Consider the following 16,036-nt stretch of genomic DNA (forward strand, 5'->3'; position numbering starts at 1 on the left):
TATTCCAGGTTAAAAAAAAATGACATTATAATATTACCCAAATTGTTTTTTTTTTTTTCTCTCTGTTTTGCTGTGCATGGGAAATTAACCTCTTTAGTACCAATGGAAAGTAATGATTGTCAAAATAGCAAGGTATTTGGCTAACTTGAAGGGGTTTAAAGATGCATTCTTACAAATAAAAACCAAATTGCTGTCATATCCATGATCTGGTTTGAAATATTTTCTTGTGGATCCTGGCTTATAGGAATATCATTGATATGACCTAGAGAGCTCTGCTAATTAGAAGCTCTGGCTTAGTACGTCATGAGCGTCCCATCCTTGGTTATTTCCACAAGAGGTCTTCTGCTACCACCCCATCTTTACCCTGAGGGAGATCCAAACACTTGCATCATCCTTTTGAGATGAGGCAAGATCTATGCAAAGATCAAGACCCAGAAGAGCATTTAATTTTTAGTGTCAATCATAGTATTTTACAGATAACCAATTATAATAGTGTGGTCATTACACTACAAGATATAACCTTGGAGAACACAAATAAAAAAATAATCTGCATTTTATGGCTGAGAACTGATAAGAAGTAGACCTAAACCATCCGTACCTACAAAGCATTATTTTATACTATTTTCATATGTCTACATAGGTCAGAGGATGCAATCAATACAAGCTGTGATATAGTTAAAGAACATTCTGCTGAAGTCTCTAAGCAAGTAACCAACCATAAAAAATCAATTGAGAAAAAAAAATGCGATTTGTAGTGAGACACAACAGGAGCCCACTTCATGTTAATCTCCCCTGTGAACACATCGTGGGCACCAATATGCTGAGCCAGTGCTTGAGTGAGTCATGGTTTGCAAAAGGGGGGGGGGCGGGGGGAGATGCTCGTGTTCCCATGTTATATTATATTAGATCGAATTCTAATTAATCTCAAGCTTCATTTCAGACCAAAAATGGTAACTTTCTCCATACTAGAGCCTGAGCATATTTGGTATCTGGATCCGACGATAAAAACAACACATTTGAATCAAATGAATTAATAGTGTTTTCCTATTAATATTTAAATTCTGCTCATGAATAAGGAATATTCTGCTATTAGAAATAAAATAGAGGAAATAATTATTGGATCTATTGAAAACATACGGGTAATCCATAGACCATTTAACTCTAAAATTATAAATTCCTTATAAGTAAAAGCTTATACATTCCTAAACGTACCAGGGACAGGATACCATGACCACAGGTAGAGAACTTCGGTTACTGAATAGAAAATGCTCCTAAGATTTCAAATAGAGATTTCTGTTCAATAATCAGTGGTAGAATCAATACCGGGAGAAGGGGAATAAATGAGTATTACAACGTGTCATTCTTTTCTAAAACAATAGAAACCCAATATTATACGATTTTAATCTATTATGAAGACCCCTTGGCACAACTGATTTTAATCAACTGATTGCTAGTGCTCCAATGTAGACCAGTTCTTCCCAGTTAAGGTGGGGTATATATGGGTATAAAATATATGGGTTCAAATGAATGCACACAGATTTTGATCCAAATAATACAATTTTGCCTTCTGAATTGTTTAAGGGCTGTAATAATCTTAGTATATGATGTGACTATTTTAACCCTTCTAGTGCCGAAGATGCTATCAAACGCATAGATTTTGCACATCCATAATGTTTTCCAGGGGCTAATAATCTCTTATTCTGGTTTAGGGTTAGGTGGCAATGATATGTGTGAGTTAATTGACAGTGAATAAGGCTGAGCTGGTTGCTCACGTAGCCTGACAATGTAAAATAAAGTGGGACCCTTACTCTGGATATATTGTTCATATCTCCTCTTCACACACACACAAAAAACCCACACAAAGAATCATCAAGGAACAACACAATAAAGACAATGTACATATTTAGTGGGCAGGAATGGAAGCACCTGGAGGTTACACTGGCATTGATTGAGTTAAATGACCTGGAAAGATTTGTAATCCCGTTTATTGATTCATACACCTAACAAAGTTCTGCATATAAATAATACTTACGTAAAACTCAGGGAAATTTGTAAAGGAAAAAAAAAAACCTTTTCAGATTTTCATCATCTCGGTGAATTTAGTGATTTATCTACCCAGGGCTAATGGTGCGTAAAAGTGGTGGTTATCTCAGGGAAGAGAGGGGGAGGAGGGGGCACTTCCTTCGATGACGTCAGATGGAGAATTTAAAAGGGGACTTAGGAGATCCCCAGAGCAGAAGCAGCAGAAGGCACAGCAGGTTCCTCAGCACTGATATCTCTGTCTGCCCAGCTTGGAGAAGTTCTAGCAAACATGCAGTCCTGCCGTATGCGCTGTGCCCTCACCATCCTCTCACTGGCCCTGGCAGTGAGCTCCATCTCATCTGCTCCCACAGATCCGAGACTTCGCCAGTTCCTGCAGAAATCACTGGCAGCGGCAGGGAAACAGGTAAGGACCCCTGATCCAAAATCCAAGATGTTTATGTGAAGGGTCTACTGCTGGGGTGCCCAAAAGATAGATCTCCGGATGTCGTAGAACTACAACTCCCATGGTGCTTTGCATGCCTTTAGAATGCTTTAGAATGACAAAGCACCACGAAAGCTGTAGTTTTAAAATATCTGGGGATATACCTTTCGGGCACCCCTGGTCTACTAGGACTTGGGATAGTTTCGATTTAATGCTAGATTTTTAGCGCAATGTATTCACAAACCTTCCCAGGGCAAGTGGTCTCAATCGATTTAAACTTATTCTGAAATCATGGTTGATTATTCCTATATGAACTATGGTATAAAGGCACGCTAAGGGATAGTTGTTAATTGTATCTTATCCTGGGGTAATTCTATGCTGGAATGTCTAGTCAAGGTGTTCTGCAAATATGCCACGAAGTATCTGCTTAAACAAGTTTCCAACGTTCTAAAACGAAAATCTTGTGGATTAAGTTATAAAAGGAAAACATCTATTTGAGCAGCAGATAGAACCATTTCTTAATCTGGTCTTCCCATTAAAATTTAAATCATTTGCTTTTCCACCTGCAGTGGACTACAGTTAGCCATAGAATTCATGGTGTCTACCAGTTGTTGGTATCATAACAATCATCAAATAATCTCGCCATTCCGAATACTTTGAGCAGGGTTTGAGAAATCAGTAATCCTCTCTGCAATGTAATTGTATCCTGGTGCTGTCTAAGGTGCTGAAACCGCATGCACCCTTTCTATTCATAATTTGACACTAGTATCCAAGTGGCACTTTTGTAGCCAAGTTATCATATGAGTGTGCATTGGGGGAAAAAAAAGAATAATTATCTATATATTTAACAGAACCAAATATTACTTTATTTTAGCAACATGAAAAACATCGTATTTTATAAACAACTAATATAAGAATAAAAACAACGTTATCATGAAGTAGTAAATACATAGTTGAAAAAGAAAAGTTTAGCTGTAAATAAATATTGCATGCATGTTTTAATTCTCATTTTACATACGATCCAGTACACATCGGTGTGCTAATAACCAGCTAAATCCTGCAGTGTAACCATTGCTTGCAATGCATGTGAGACCTGTCACCCTAGTAACCTGCTATGTTGATCAATAGTTTTCTCATAGCACCCATAGTAATCAGAAAAGGCATCCTCTGCAGGAAGTTCAGTGAGGTCTATGCTATTGCCAGATGTGTTGTTTGGATGTTTTGAGTTAACTGGAGTCTTCCAGGTGCTGTTGTTTGTTGTGTGGAATTGAAGACTTGTTTGATAGTTCCATTCAAGCTCACATTCTCCCATTCCCCTGCTTCTAGGAGCTAGCCAAGTATTTCCTGGCAGAATTGCTATCAGAGCCTTCCCTGACAGACAATGAAGCGTTGGAATCAGAGGATCTGCCCAGAGGTGCTGAACAGGATGAAGTGAGATTGGAACTAGAACGATCTGCAAACTCCAGTCCAGCCTTGGCCCCCAGAGAACGCAAAGCTGGATGCAAAAACTTCTTCTGGAAAACCTTCACGTCCTGTTAGCTTCCACCTCTCCCTTCCCTCTGATCCGATATTTTCCTACTCCCTCTATCCCAAGCAAAGCCTTCACTGCAGGAGCCGGAGACTGTAAATACCACACAGTTATGGTGAATAAAAGATATTGATTTGGAGTTGTTTAATAAAACTTTTAGTTGAAATTGTACATGATTTGCTTGGGTTGTGATTTTTCGATAGTTCTTATGATATGCACTCTGCCATTCACACAGATGTACTATTTTTAATTATTTGTTGCAATAAAGTTTGTTTCAAACTCTACATGTAAGCCTTGATCTTTGGGAAGAAACATCTCTATTTAAAGTGCAGGGAAGAAGGGGTTAAACAGTGCACGGTTCATGGTGTTACAATATTAACTTTTGCATTAGTAAAAGCTGCATGATTACATGATATGCAAAAGCTCACAAACACACTGACAGACACAAGCAAACGAACACACACACACACACACACACACAGTAGAGAAAATTACGATGTTAACTCTTTGATTGCTGTATTTCTGTAAACTTATAAAAGTGTATCCAGTAGAGATATACCAGACTCGAATGACGCAGTAATCAACTTACATTGTTTAAACAATCAACTCCTGCACAAATAAAACTGACTAATAGGTCCTCTCCTTTGTTAGTAACATTTTAATACTGCAATACTTCGGATAGATCTGGCCCCGTCCATTCTTCCAAGGGACAATAAAGGCTGGAATGACGTAATTCCTGCATATGACGTGTCCCGGACCATTTTTCGGTCTGCTCTTTCTGACATTCAGTACAATGGTATCTGTTTAACGACGAATGACTTGGAGTAACCCCCTCAGGATTGTGGGTGCGTCTTTGCAGTATAGTTATGGTCTATTTTCTTCAATTTGCCTATATGCATTAAATTCAGCAATTCAACGGGGGATAAATTGCATAACCATATCCCACCAGTCTGCCTAATTTATGCAAAATCTATATCATCGTGGACATGGATGGATTTTATATATAGAGAGAAAAGTCCATTGTCTATGCAGTTAGTGTTTGATCATTAATATCGTTTATGTTATCCTCCACACCACCTACTACTGGATGGAAGTATTTTAATTCTTCTTCATCAGTTTAATAAAATAATCCATCTCCCATAAACACTACACGATAACTCTCAACTGAGCAGCAATAATTCCCAAGCACACCCCAGCCCAATCCCCCCTGAAACTGGCCATACTCTACAGCCTTCTATTTACACCTCCTGGTGTTAGGTATTGCCATTTAATTTGACATATAAATACTGGAGTGTTCACCCCTCTTTCATATGCCTATAGCTTCTATAGGATAAATGATCAATTTCTAACAGTACCAGTGAAAGTGCCAGCAGGCCGTGATTTGTGACATTTTAGCCCATTTTCTACAATTTGTCATCAGATAGTCAGATCCTAGGTGGCATTATGTTAATAAGCCCACTGTGTATGAAAGCTCCAGCAGTTCCACCTGTTCGTATGCAAGAACGTGAATTTAATGCCAAAGTGGCTTCACATCCTCTTCCTACATTATTATTATTATTACATTTCATTTACGCTTATAAAATGGTGAACACTACAGTGCTCATTATAAAACAGATTAACTCTCAGGGTGCTAGGAGAGCCTCTAGGAGAATAGTGTATTTAACCATTCCATTATTTTGGGGTTGCATTTATCAAGGTGGGGGTAATCCCCTTGGAAACCCTTACAATGTCTCTGAACATGTAGTGCAGTGTTGCCAGGACCTGTTATCATCTGTTCTCTATAGCAGTCATCACGAAAGTGTAACTCTGAAATATATCTCAGTTTCATGCAGAAGACCTGAAGGTGATCATCTGGCAGGAACCATTATCAGTGATGTTTTGGACAAAACTGACTCAAGAAATGTTCTATGTCTGGAGCAATATGTTACCGATATTATATATAATTTTTGCACGCAGGAAGAGGTAAGAGATTAGGGTGAATACTATCAGTTCATAATAGGCAGAAAACCCCCCACTTTGTGCATAAGTTAAAAATACAATATTTTGTTTGAAGTTCTATTACTATCTATTACTATAGATAAAGCTATAACTTTATAGTCACAATATTAATTCCCTTTTCTCTATTTTTCTTTGTGGTTTATTATTGATTTATAAAATATTTTAGCAGGAAGGATACATTAAGATTTCTCTCCTTTTAAAGTATGGATCCACAAACACTGCATTGTCACAAAAGGGTACAATATAATATTACAAAAACAACAACAATTATTATATATATATATTATTATTTTATTATTTATATAGCGCCAGCAAATTCTGTAGCGCTATCCATAAACATACACACATATGAAAAGCCTCTCACTGGAGTATGCCCTAGCACAGGCAAACCATTTTAAAAATTGAGCAGCTGTAGTGCCCAAAACAACGTTAGCTCATTAGAGAGAGCATAGTTCCATATTACAGTTTTGCTAGCAAATGTATAGACTGGGAGAAAAAACAATTTACTTCTTTATATTTTGCTGTTTTATCCTGGCTGATTTTAACCATTTTTAAAGATCCAGTACTGCAAAAGTAATCCTTGGTGGGGATTATTCCACCTACGCCTGGTTCATAGAGCAGTGTGGCTGCTCTGAACACTGTAAGTGCATTTCATTTTATTTTCTACTTGAAAAACACTATGGGCCCTCTCTTGTGATTTTATTTTCATAAGACCGGCACTGCAAGCATCGCTAGAAGGATATCCTACATGTGGGGAGTTTAAATACCACTGTATGCTGTTTTACTCAGAGCTGGTTATAGCTCTCCAAATTGTAAGTTAGCACTCTTAGGACCTCAGTGTTGTCTGTTGTTGCAGTATCATCCACATTATTGCACCATTGGGTTTTTCCCTCTTTTATGTATTTTATATGCTGATGTTTCTGAGATGGTGTAAGGAATCTTGAGAAGACACCTCCAGTTGTCCAGTAATATCCTACATGTGGGGAGTATTAAATACCACTGTATGCTGTTTTACCTAGAGCTGGGCAAAGCTCTTTATATTGTAAGTTGGCACTTCTCCACTCCTGTGTTGTTTGTTATCCATTCCTCATAACGGTTTTGCACTATTGGTCTCCCTTCTCTGCTTTTGTATTCCATATTCGACCACTGAGAATTCAAAGCAAGAACAAAAGAATATTCACCCAATGTCTACATTGTATCTATAAGAGACTTTTATTTTTATTTCTATCTATCTTGATTATCTCCCATTTTTCTACTTAGCGCACCCTGTATTTGTTGTCTTTTGTTCTCTCCATTTTCTGAAGGGTCTGAGGGTTACCCTTCTCTTCAGGTGTGCAGCTTTATCTCCCCTTGTGATCAGTACTGTAGCGCTGTTCCTTCCCCATTTTTTTTCTCACTACAGTACCTGAATAGAGGCAGGTTAATTTGCATATTAAAGTAGATTTGCATGTTGTAAATTCTGCAGACAGGACAGATATTTTATGATGGTTATTGTCTTCCCCGTCTCTTTATAAATAGGTTATTATGCTATTATAATTTCCTCTATATTTTCTGACATGTTTTGGTTATTTTAGTTTTATTATGTTTGTCAGAGCAATCTAAATATAATGATCATATGGCCATATCCCAAGTAAAAAAGTAATGCATGTTAGTTCCTTTAGGATTTTGTGTCCTGTGTGGATTTTTAGGCATCCCAGTGGCAGAGTCTTCGGACTTGTTGGTTGGCTGCATAAGCCTTCTAGCCTTGGCATAAATCAAGAGTGCTAGGCCTAAAAACTGCAAGTGCCTTTGTAAAGGCAATAGTAATCACTTTAAGCAGAGCTGCAGAGGGGACGATACCTGCCTGGAATAGGCAGAGTGGATGATACCTGCCCGGAAGGAGAGCTGCAGCCTGGTCGGGTGGAAGAGCTCCAGAAGGACCCCAGTCAAACTACGGTGACTAGAGGAAGAAGCACTTCAGGTTTCCCGGTTCTAGCTAGGAAGTGAGCTTGGTGGAGATACTCCAGCCGTGGTACAGGGAGTTCCGTCACAGTTTATACACTGTTTATCCACAACATTAAAACCACTGACAGGTGAAGTTAATAACATTGATTATATTGTCACAATTGCACCTGTCAAATACAGTGCCTTGCAAATGTATTCACCCCCCTTGGCATTTTTCGTGTTTTGTTGCCTCATAACCTGGAATTAAAGGGACACTCCAGGCACCCAGACCACTTCTGCCCATTGGAGTGGTCTGGGTGCCAACTCGCACTACCCTTAACCCTGCAAGTGTAATTATTGCAGTTTTTTTATAAACTGCAATAATTACCTTGCGGGGTTAACTCCACCTCTGGTGGCTGTCTACTAGACAGCCACTAGAGGGCACTTCTTGCTCTATAGCACAGAAAACTTGTGCTAGAGCATCGCTGGACGTCCTCACGCTGTGTGAGGACCTCCAGCGCTGCTCAATTCCCCATAGGAAAGCATTGAATAGCATTGCCGCGCATGCGCATTAGGTCTCCCTGGCCGGTGGGAGGGATCAGTCTCGCCCACCTGCCGACGTAAAGAGTGGGAGGAGCGGCGGCGAGAAGAAACCACCGCCGAGGGACATCGGCGGGGTTTTAGGTAAGTGACCTGAAGGAGTTTTCACCCCTTCAGCAACCGAGGATGGGGGGCGGGAGGGAGAGGGTACCTGCACTGCCAGGAAAATTGATTATTTTCCTGGCACTGGAGTTTCCCTTTAACATGGATTGTTTGAGGATTTGCATCATTTAATTCACAGAACATGCCCCCAACTTTGAAGATGTTTTTCTTTTTTATTGTGAAGCAAACAACAAATAGGACAAAATAACAGAAAAAGTCAATGTGCATAACTATTCACCCTCCTAAAGTCAATACTTTGTAGAGCCACCTTTTGCGGCAATCACAGCTCCAAGTCACTTTAGATAAGTCTCTATGAGCTTGCCACATCTTACCACTGGGATTTTTACTCCTTCAAGTTGGATGGTTTGTGCTTGTGAACAGCAATCTTTAAGTCTGACCACAGATTTATTGAAGTCTGGGCTTTGACTAGGCTATTCCAACACATTTACATGTTTCCCCTTAAACCACTCAAGTGTTGCTCTAGCAGTTTGTTTGGAGTCATTGTCCTGCTGGAAGGTGAACCTAAGTCCTAGCCTCAAATCACGCACAGAGTGGTACAGGTTTTGCTCAAGAATATCCCTGTATTTAGCACCATCCATCTCTTCCTCAACTCTGACCTGTTTCCCAGTCCTGGCTGCTGAAAAACATCCCCACAGCATGAAGCTGCCACCACCATGTTTCACTGTGGGGATGGTGTTCTTTGGGTGATGTGTTGGGTTTGCACCAGACATAGCGTTTTCTTTGATGGCCAAAAAGTTAAATATTAGTCTCATCAGACCAGAGCACCTTCCTCCATACATTTTCGGAGTCTCCTACATGCCTTTTCGCAAACTCAGAACGTGCCATTTTGTTTTTTGCTGAAAGTAATGGCTTTCTTCTGGCCACTCTGCCATAAAGCCCAACTCTATGGAACGTACGGCTTGTCAGTCTCTGCTGTGGAACTCTGCAGCTCCTCTAAGGTTACCTTAGGTCTCTGTGCTACCTCACTGATTAATGCCCTCCTTGCCCAGTCTGTGAGTTTTGGTGGATGGCCGTCTCTTGGCAAGTTTGCTGTTTTGCCATGTTCTTTGCATTTGGTTATGCTAGATTTGATGGTGCTCCTGGGGATCAGCAAAGATTTGGATATTTTTTTATAACCTAACCCTGACTTGTACTTCTCAACAACATTGTCCCTTACTTGTTTGGAGAGTTCCTTGGTCTTCATGTCAGTGTTTGGTTAGTGGTGCCTCTTGCTTAGGTGTTGCAGCCTCTGGGGCCTTTAAAACAAGGTGTGTATATGTAATGACAGATGATGTGGCACTTAGATTACACAAAGGTGGACATCATTTCAAGATCCGGGGGGTGAATATTTTTGCAAGGCACTGTATATTAGGTAGCAAGTAAACAGTCAGTACTTGAATTTTTTTGTGATGAAAAGATATGAGCTGGGACTTTTACTGTTTTTTGTTTTTGAAAAAGTGCTCAGTAGAGAAAGGAATAAAGTCAGGAATAGAACATGATCAAGGAAAACAAAATTCAAACCAAACTAATTATTATTAATTATTTATATAGCGCCAGCAAATTCCGTAGCGCTGTACAATGGGTGGTCAAACAGACTTGTAATTGTAACCAGACAAATGGATGCACAGGAATGTCATTTTACAAGACAATTTTTATAGGCTTAAAATAAATCCTTAAGTATTGACAAAACAGTTATTCATTGTTATTCAAAAAATGTTAAGCCCCCCCCCCCCCCATTTTGTCAATTAAGTAATCCGGAATCAAGAAAAGGTAACGTTTAATTTGAGCTCAGTCCATTTCAAGAAACATCTTTATATGTGATGAACATGTTTATATATGATACCAAGAGGGCAGAGATCACATGAACATGCATACTTGTAAGAGTGCCGCTGGGGCGAATTTACACGACATACAAGATCCAACGACTCACTCATTCACTAAACAGCGATTTCAAGTCTCAAATAATGTAATTGAAAAACACCTCATCTAGGCAAAAAATAATGGAGTTTTAATTACAGTATATGATCATACATTGGATAAGTCTGCCACAACGTCAATGTATATATATATACGTGTCTGTAGTAAGCATCCACTCTAGCTGGTTAAAATGCACACTCCAGATGCCTCTACCAACTCTCATAAACCCCCTACCAGTGTCAGCTCTTATCAAGCTGCCCTTACCAACATAGCTCATTTGATGTGGAATAACTTTCCAGAACATATTAAATCTGTCAGCAGTCTCAAGTCCCTGAAATATATATTAATATAACTTATACTTATAATATAATTTATACTTACCTTCTTTTTATTTTTGTTTGTACATCACGGCTGAACAGTAGATTTTACAGCAACTCACATGTGATGAAAGTTTTAGTGCAGGTATAGTAAGTGCATTTTTTATTTGCTCTTCTATTTCAAAGCTGCATTACATTTCTGACACTTATATGTTGCCTGTTCAGAGTGTAGGGTTTTATAAAAACATTTCTTATTCAAAACTGGGCTCTGGTGTGAATACAAGTCAGGGTAAATAAGTATGTTGGATTGGAAATAGAAATTAGCTCATGACTCATCTATAAGGTTGGACTTCATGAAGGCGGGTGACCTTCCATTGTTTTATCATCAAGTGGCATTAAAAATTGTTTTATTTAGTCGTACACCATCGGATGAGGCAGTGCATAATTGTCTTTTTGGATTGCAGTTATAGCTCAAGTCAGACAGCATCTACATTCATTGAATGTGTAATTCTATTGAGTATATCTCATTTTGAATGTATCACATTTATTGTATTCGAGGATGCTACATCATCTATAAAAACAAGGCCCATGCATTTATATCCTTAAAAATGGTATCCCGCTGTTTGTGTACAAGAGGACTGAGATGGTGCACATCAATGGAGATTTGAGGGAGTTAAAATTATGTACTAATTTTCTCTCAAAATAATAAGAAAAAGCTGACTTTCCTGATCCTATTTGGATCCCTCTGTTATTAATAATATTAACAGTTGTCTTGAAATATACCAACAACCACTTTGTACATAACATTTCTTGCCAATTGTGTAATTTACATTTATGAGACCTTTAATTTTTTGTTTGTTCTATGTGCTGTGTAATATTAATTTAGAACTTCCTCTTTTTTTGCTTCTATTCACTATTTTGTTAAAATTTGTTTTGATGCTTCGCTAGTAGTTGGGTGCTAAATGTAGAAATATACATATAAATATACTTAAACAGTTTATTGATGCATTTAACATGTGTGTTTGCCAATGTCTTAGTCTATCACAAACTGGTTTGCTTATAAAAATGTATTTATTGTGAAATGGTTAATATATTTGTTTTCAACACTTAAGTCAACCTAAAGTTTATATGACTTCTATTATTTTACTCTATTGGTCACTTCAAGTCAGAAGTATATAAGTACGGTACATATTTTTGTACTTAACTTTTATTTGTTAATTCTTTCCTCACTTCCCTTTATGTATGACTATATGATGAAAATGAAAACATAGAGCAAAGAATATGATCACTTGCTGTCCGTGACATTCTGTCATTTATCTTATTTTTATTAAAATAAAGTAATGTTTCACACATCAATTTGTGGAATTATTTTAGACTTTGACTCACATGATTCTGCTAGGAATATTGTGTCACAATCTACTACACCTGCATCATCATATTGCCAATGTTCAATGATTGTTAGAATTACCGTAGTTAAAGAAGTGGGGCCTGCAGAGGAGCGGACAGAAAAACTGGTAGCTTTCTTTCTGTAAAGAAATATGTAAAGAAGTTGCAGAAGAGGCAAGTCCAGTTTCAATACTGCTTATCAAATTCAACATGCAAGCCTGCCTACATTGTGCCTGCCTACATTACCCTCTCTACTACCAAACACCTTAAAGAATATAGCATAATATTTATTTCGACATAGGATGAGGAGCTAGCACTTTTGAAACACAACCATCAATATGAACAATTATAAGTGTTCAATAAAACCACAGTAGATCTAGTAGCCCTGTAACTGCTATTATTCTCAGTATGCACTCTGCAGTGGCCGTTTGTAATGTAGAAAGACACAGAAAGTAAAAGAACACCTTCCATTTAATTAACCATGAATCAGTTTGTGTTTTATAACGTGAAACATATAGGGGCCTATGCAAACATTAGGAAAGAAAAATAAGTAGCAAGAGAGGTGACAATGGACAACCGCTCAATTAGCCTGCACTTCGGTGGGTCCCCGCTCAGATCTCAAGCTTGGTTATTTTAGACTAAATTTTGCATGTCAGTTTTCCAATTTTTACCATTGTCAGGGTTATTCAGTAAAATGAAAACAATTTTGGGAATTCAAAGTGAATTCAAAGTAAAGTTTAAATATGAGGCCAAAGTAGCTGAACTGGTGGCCTAATTGGCGTCCAGACTTTTTTCTAATTGTCAGTTTTGACCTTAAATTTGAAATTCACTTTACATTTCTTAAAATTCTCACTTTAGTAAACTGCTCTGCTAGTGTCTAGTAGACAAACTCCCTTGTTGTCGGACAGCTATAAATAAAGTGTATAGAAAAATGAACAATATAGACCTACACCAAAGTGGAATAGTGTGTAAGTTAAAATTACTTATCATAAAAATATAACAGCTTCCTCTCAGGATATACCAGACAGTATCCCATACATCAAATATTGCCAACCAGTATATAGAGGGTGTAGCCGACTATCTACAGAAAACAAACAATACAATAGTGTAATGCAGCAAAAGTATATTAATAATACGCCAGATTGAATTGCTGTCACAAGATGGAGATGTATACGATAGCATGAAAGACTCCCTCTCCACTGCTGATGTCGTCACCACAAAATGGAAGGTTGGACTCAGGACATTGTAGAAAGTATAATTTGCTTTATTGTAAAGGTATAAAAATTAAAACAAAACATAGGTGAGGTCCTACGTGTTTCGTCTTACAAAATACTACCCAATTATAAAACAAGTGCAAATATAAAAGCAATCCTTTAATAAGGGCAAAAGCAGCATATAGCCTTCCTCCCCGAGTCCTTCTTTATATATGGTCTTCCTCCTGTCTCATTGGTGGTTTTCAGCAATGTCTAGCTCAGGGGTCTGCAACCTTTAAGACAAAAAGAGCCACTTGGACCAGTTTCCGAAGAAAAAAAAAAAACTGGGAGCCGCAAAACCATTGCGACATTTAAAACAATTTTTCTTTTCTTGCCTTTATCCATGGCTGGCCTACCGGGGGTCCAAAACAGGGGCGTAATTAGAAATCAGAGGGCCCCATAGCAAAATCAATGCCCCAAAATGCCATAGAAAATTAATCAGGGCCCCAGTCTACTATAAATCATAATCAGTGCCTGATGTAAATAATAATTAATAATGAGGGCCCAATGTCATCCTCGTCATTATAAAAAGAACTTTTTTTGTCACTTTTTTTTCCTTCTGATTGCTTAAAAAGATGACAACAAAGTATTAGTAACCCAGCTACTAAGGATTATGGCTGCGCTATGCTCAGTTACCCTTTATGTATTATGGTCACAATTGTCCACAAAAGCTGGTTATGCGTAACACATTTCATTTCATTATTATGACTGATCATACAGTTTACTACAGCAGATTTCAAGTAGTATCTATTAACAAGTATTAACATGCCTCCTAACATTTCAAATGGACAAAGGAATACTTGAAGAACAATATATCTTATTTATACAGACCGATTTCTAACCACATTTATTGTAGTTTAAAGACACATTACTGGGAGTATTATTACTGGGAAGCTCTGTTATACACTCAGACACATTACTGGGAGTATTATTGCTGTGGAACTCTGTTATACACTCAGACACATTACTGGGAGTGTTATTGCTGTGGAGCTCTGTTATACACCCAGACACATTACTAGGAGTATTATTGCTGTGGAGCTCTGTTATACACCCAGACACATTACTAGGAGTATTATTGCTGTGGAGCTCTGTTATACACTCAGACACATTACTGGGAGTATTATTGCGGTGGAGCTCCGTTATACACTCAGACACATTACTGGGAGTATTATTGCTATGGAGCTCTGTTATACACTCAGACACATTACTGGGAGTATTATTGCGGTGGAGCTCTGTTATAAACTCAGGCACATTACTGGGAGTATTATTACTGTGGAGCTCTGTTACAAACTCGGACACATTACTGGGAGTATTATTGCGGTGGAGCTGTGCTGTAGACTCAGACACATTTATTGTAGTTTAAAGACATACTACTGTCAGTATTATTTTGGTGGAGCTCTGCTGTAGACTCACCAACAAAATGGAGCTCCTAGAAAAGAGGGGCAATGATGATAGAAATGAGTGACAAAGGAATTTGGGAAATAGGGACTTCTCCTCCTAAATAGGAATACTTGGGATTTATGTTTTATTATATGATATAAATTACACTTTAACAAAAAAAAAAAAAAAAAATACATTGTACACTAGTGGCACATTAAATTGGATAAAAATGTCTTTAAGTTCTGTCTGTGTAAGTGTGTGGGCCGGGCTCCCCCCCCTCCCCCCCTGAGGCATCACTTCACTTACCTCACACTGGTGCCTGGCACGCTGCTGCTGCTGCTGCTGCTGCTGCTGCTGACGGGAGTCTGGACGGATGTCATCTTCCTCCTCGCAGTCGTAGACCTGCATGCGCGCCGCTGCCCTCCGATCTGACAGCGGGCGGGAAGGAGACGTCAGGACGGTGCGTAACTACAGCGCCCGCCACAGTGGGGAGTGTCAGGGCGCACAATGCGCCTCCTCCCCTCCCTAGTATCCGCCCCAGAGCCGCGGCAAAGGTTCAAAAGAGCCACATGCGGCTCCGGAGCCGCGGGTTGCCGACCCCTGGTCTAGCTGTTCCGAGAGGTCTAGAATTAAATTTCCCAGGTATGCGATGATCACGTGACGTTACTTCTGGTGCGCCACTTCCTGATGTTGCGTCCACATAACATGTGCATTCCAACGTCCTGCGTTCCACGTTCGATTTACCAGTGGTGATTGGATATTGAAATGTGCAAGAGTTCTATCTCAAAAACAAAACACTACAGTAGTCTGCAAGGCTCAAAATAGGACATAAATCACAAAATAGCCACTTCTAGCTGAATAGACAATAAGATCCTACCGGATAAAATTTAACCAAGGCATGTGCTCAGCAGTATGTATTCTGTATTGAAATTGAACTGATAAAAAGTTTTTTGTGTAGATGTTCTTTCAAAAATCTAAGTATTCAATGAATATTATAATAAGGGATTAAGTTTATGGATTTAATTTTGTATATGTTTGTTCATATTTGGTGACTCCCTTTTATTCAAATGTAATGATCCCCAGGCTCAAGACATACTGACACACCACTGCCTTGGTGACAATATATATATAATTATAGAGAATCACTTAATTGGAAAGATAAGAATAT

At 38.6% G+C, this 16,036-nt stretch overlaps 1 protein-coding gene across 1 annotated transcript; it reads left to right on the top strand.

The window, feature by feature from the left end:
* The first annotated feature begins 2,234 nt into the window (after nt 1–2,234).
* Nucleotides 2,235–4,276, top strand: SST (somatostatin). The gene is made up of 2 exons (XM_063441086.1): nt 2,235–2,446; nt 3,791–4,276. Exons 1-2 carry the CDS (start codon nt 2,312–2,314, stop codon nt 4,001–4,003), a joined length of 348 nt encoding a protein of 115 aa, XP_063297156.1. The 5' UTR covers nt 2,235–2,311; the 3' UTR covers nt 4,004–4,276.
* Nucleotides 4,277–16,036: the final 11,760 nt, after the last annotated feature.

Source organism: Pelobates fuscus, chromosome 2 (assembly GCF_036172605.1).
Source record: "Pelobates fuscus isolate aPelFus1 chromosome 2, aPelFus1.pri, whole genome shotgun sequence".
Taxonomy (NCBI): domain Eukaryota; kingdom Metazoa; phylum Chordata; class Amphibia; order Anura; family Pelobatidae; genus Pelobates; species Pelobates fuscus.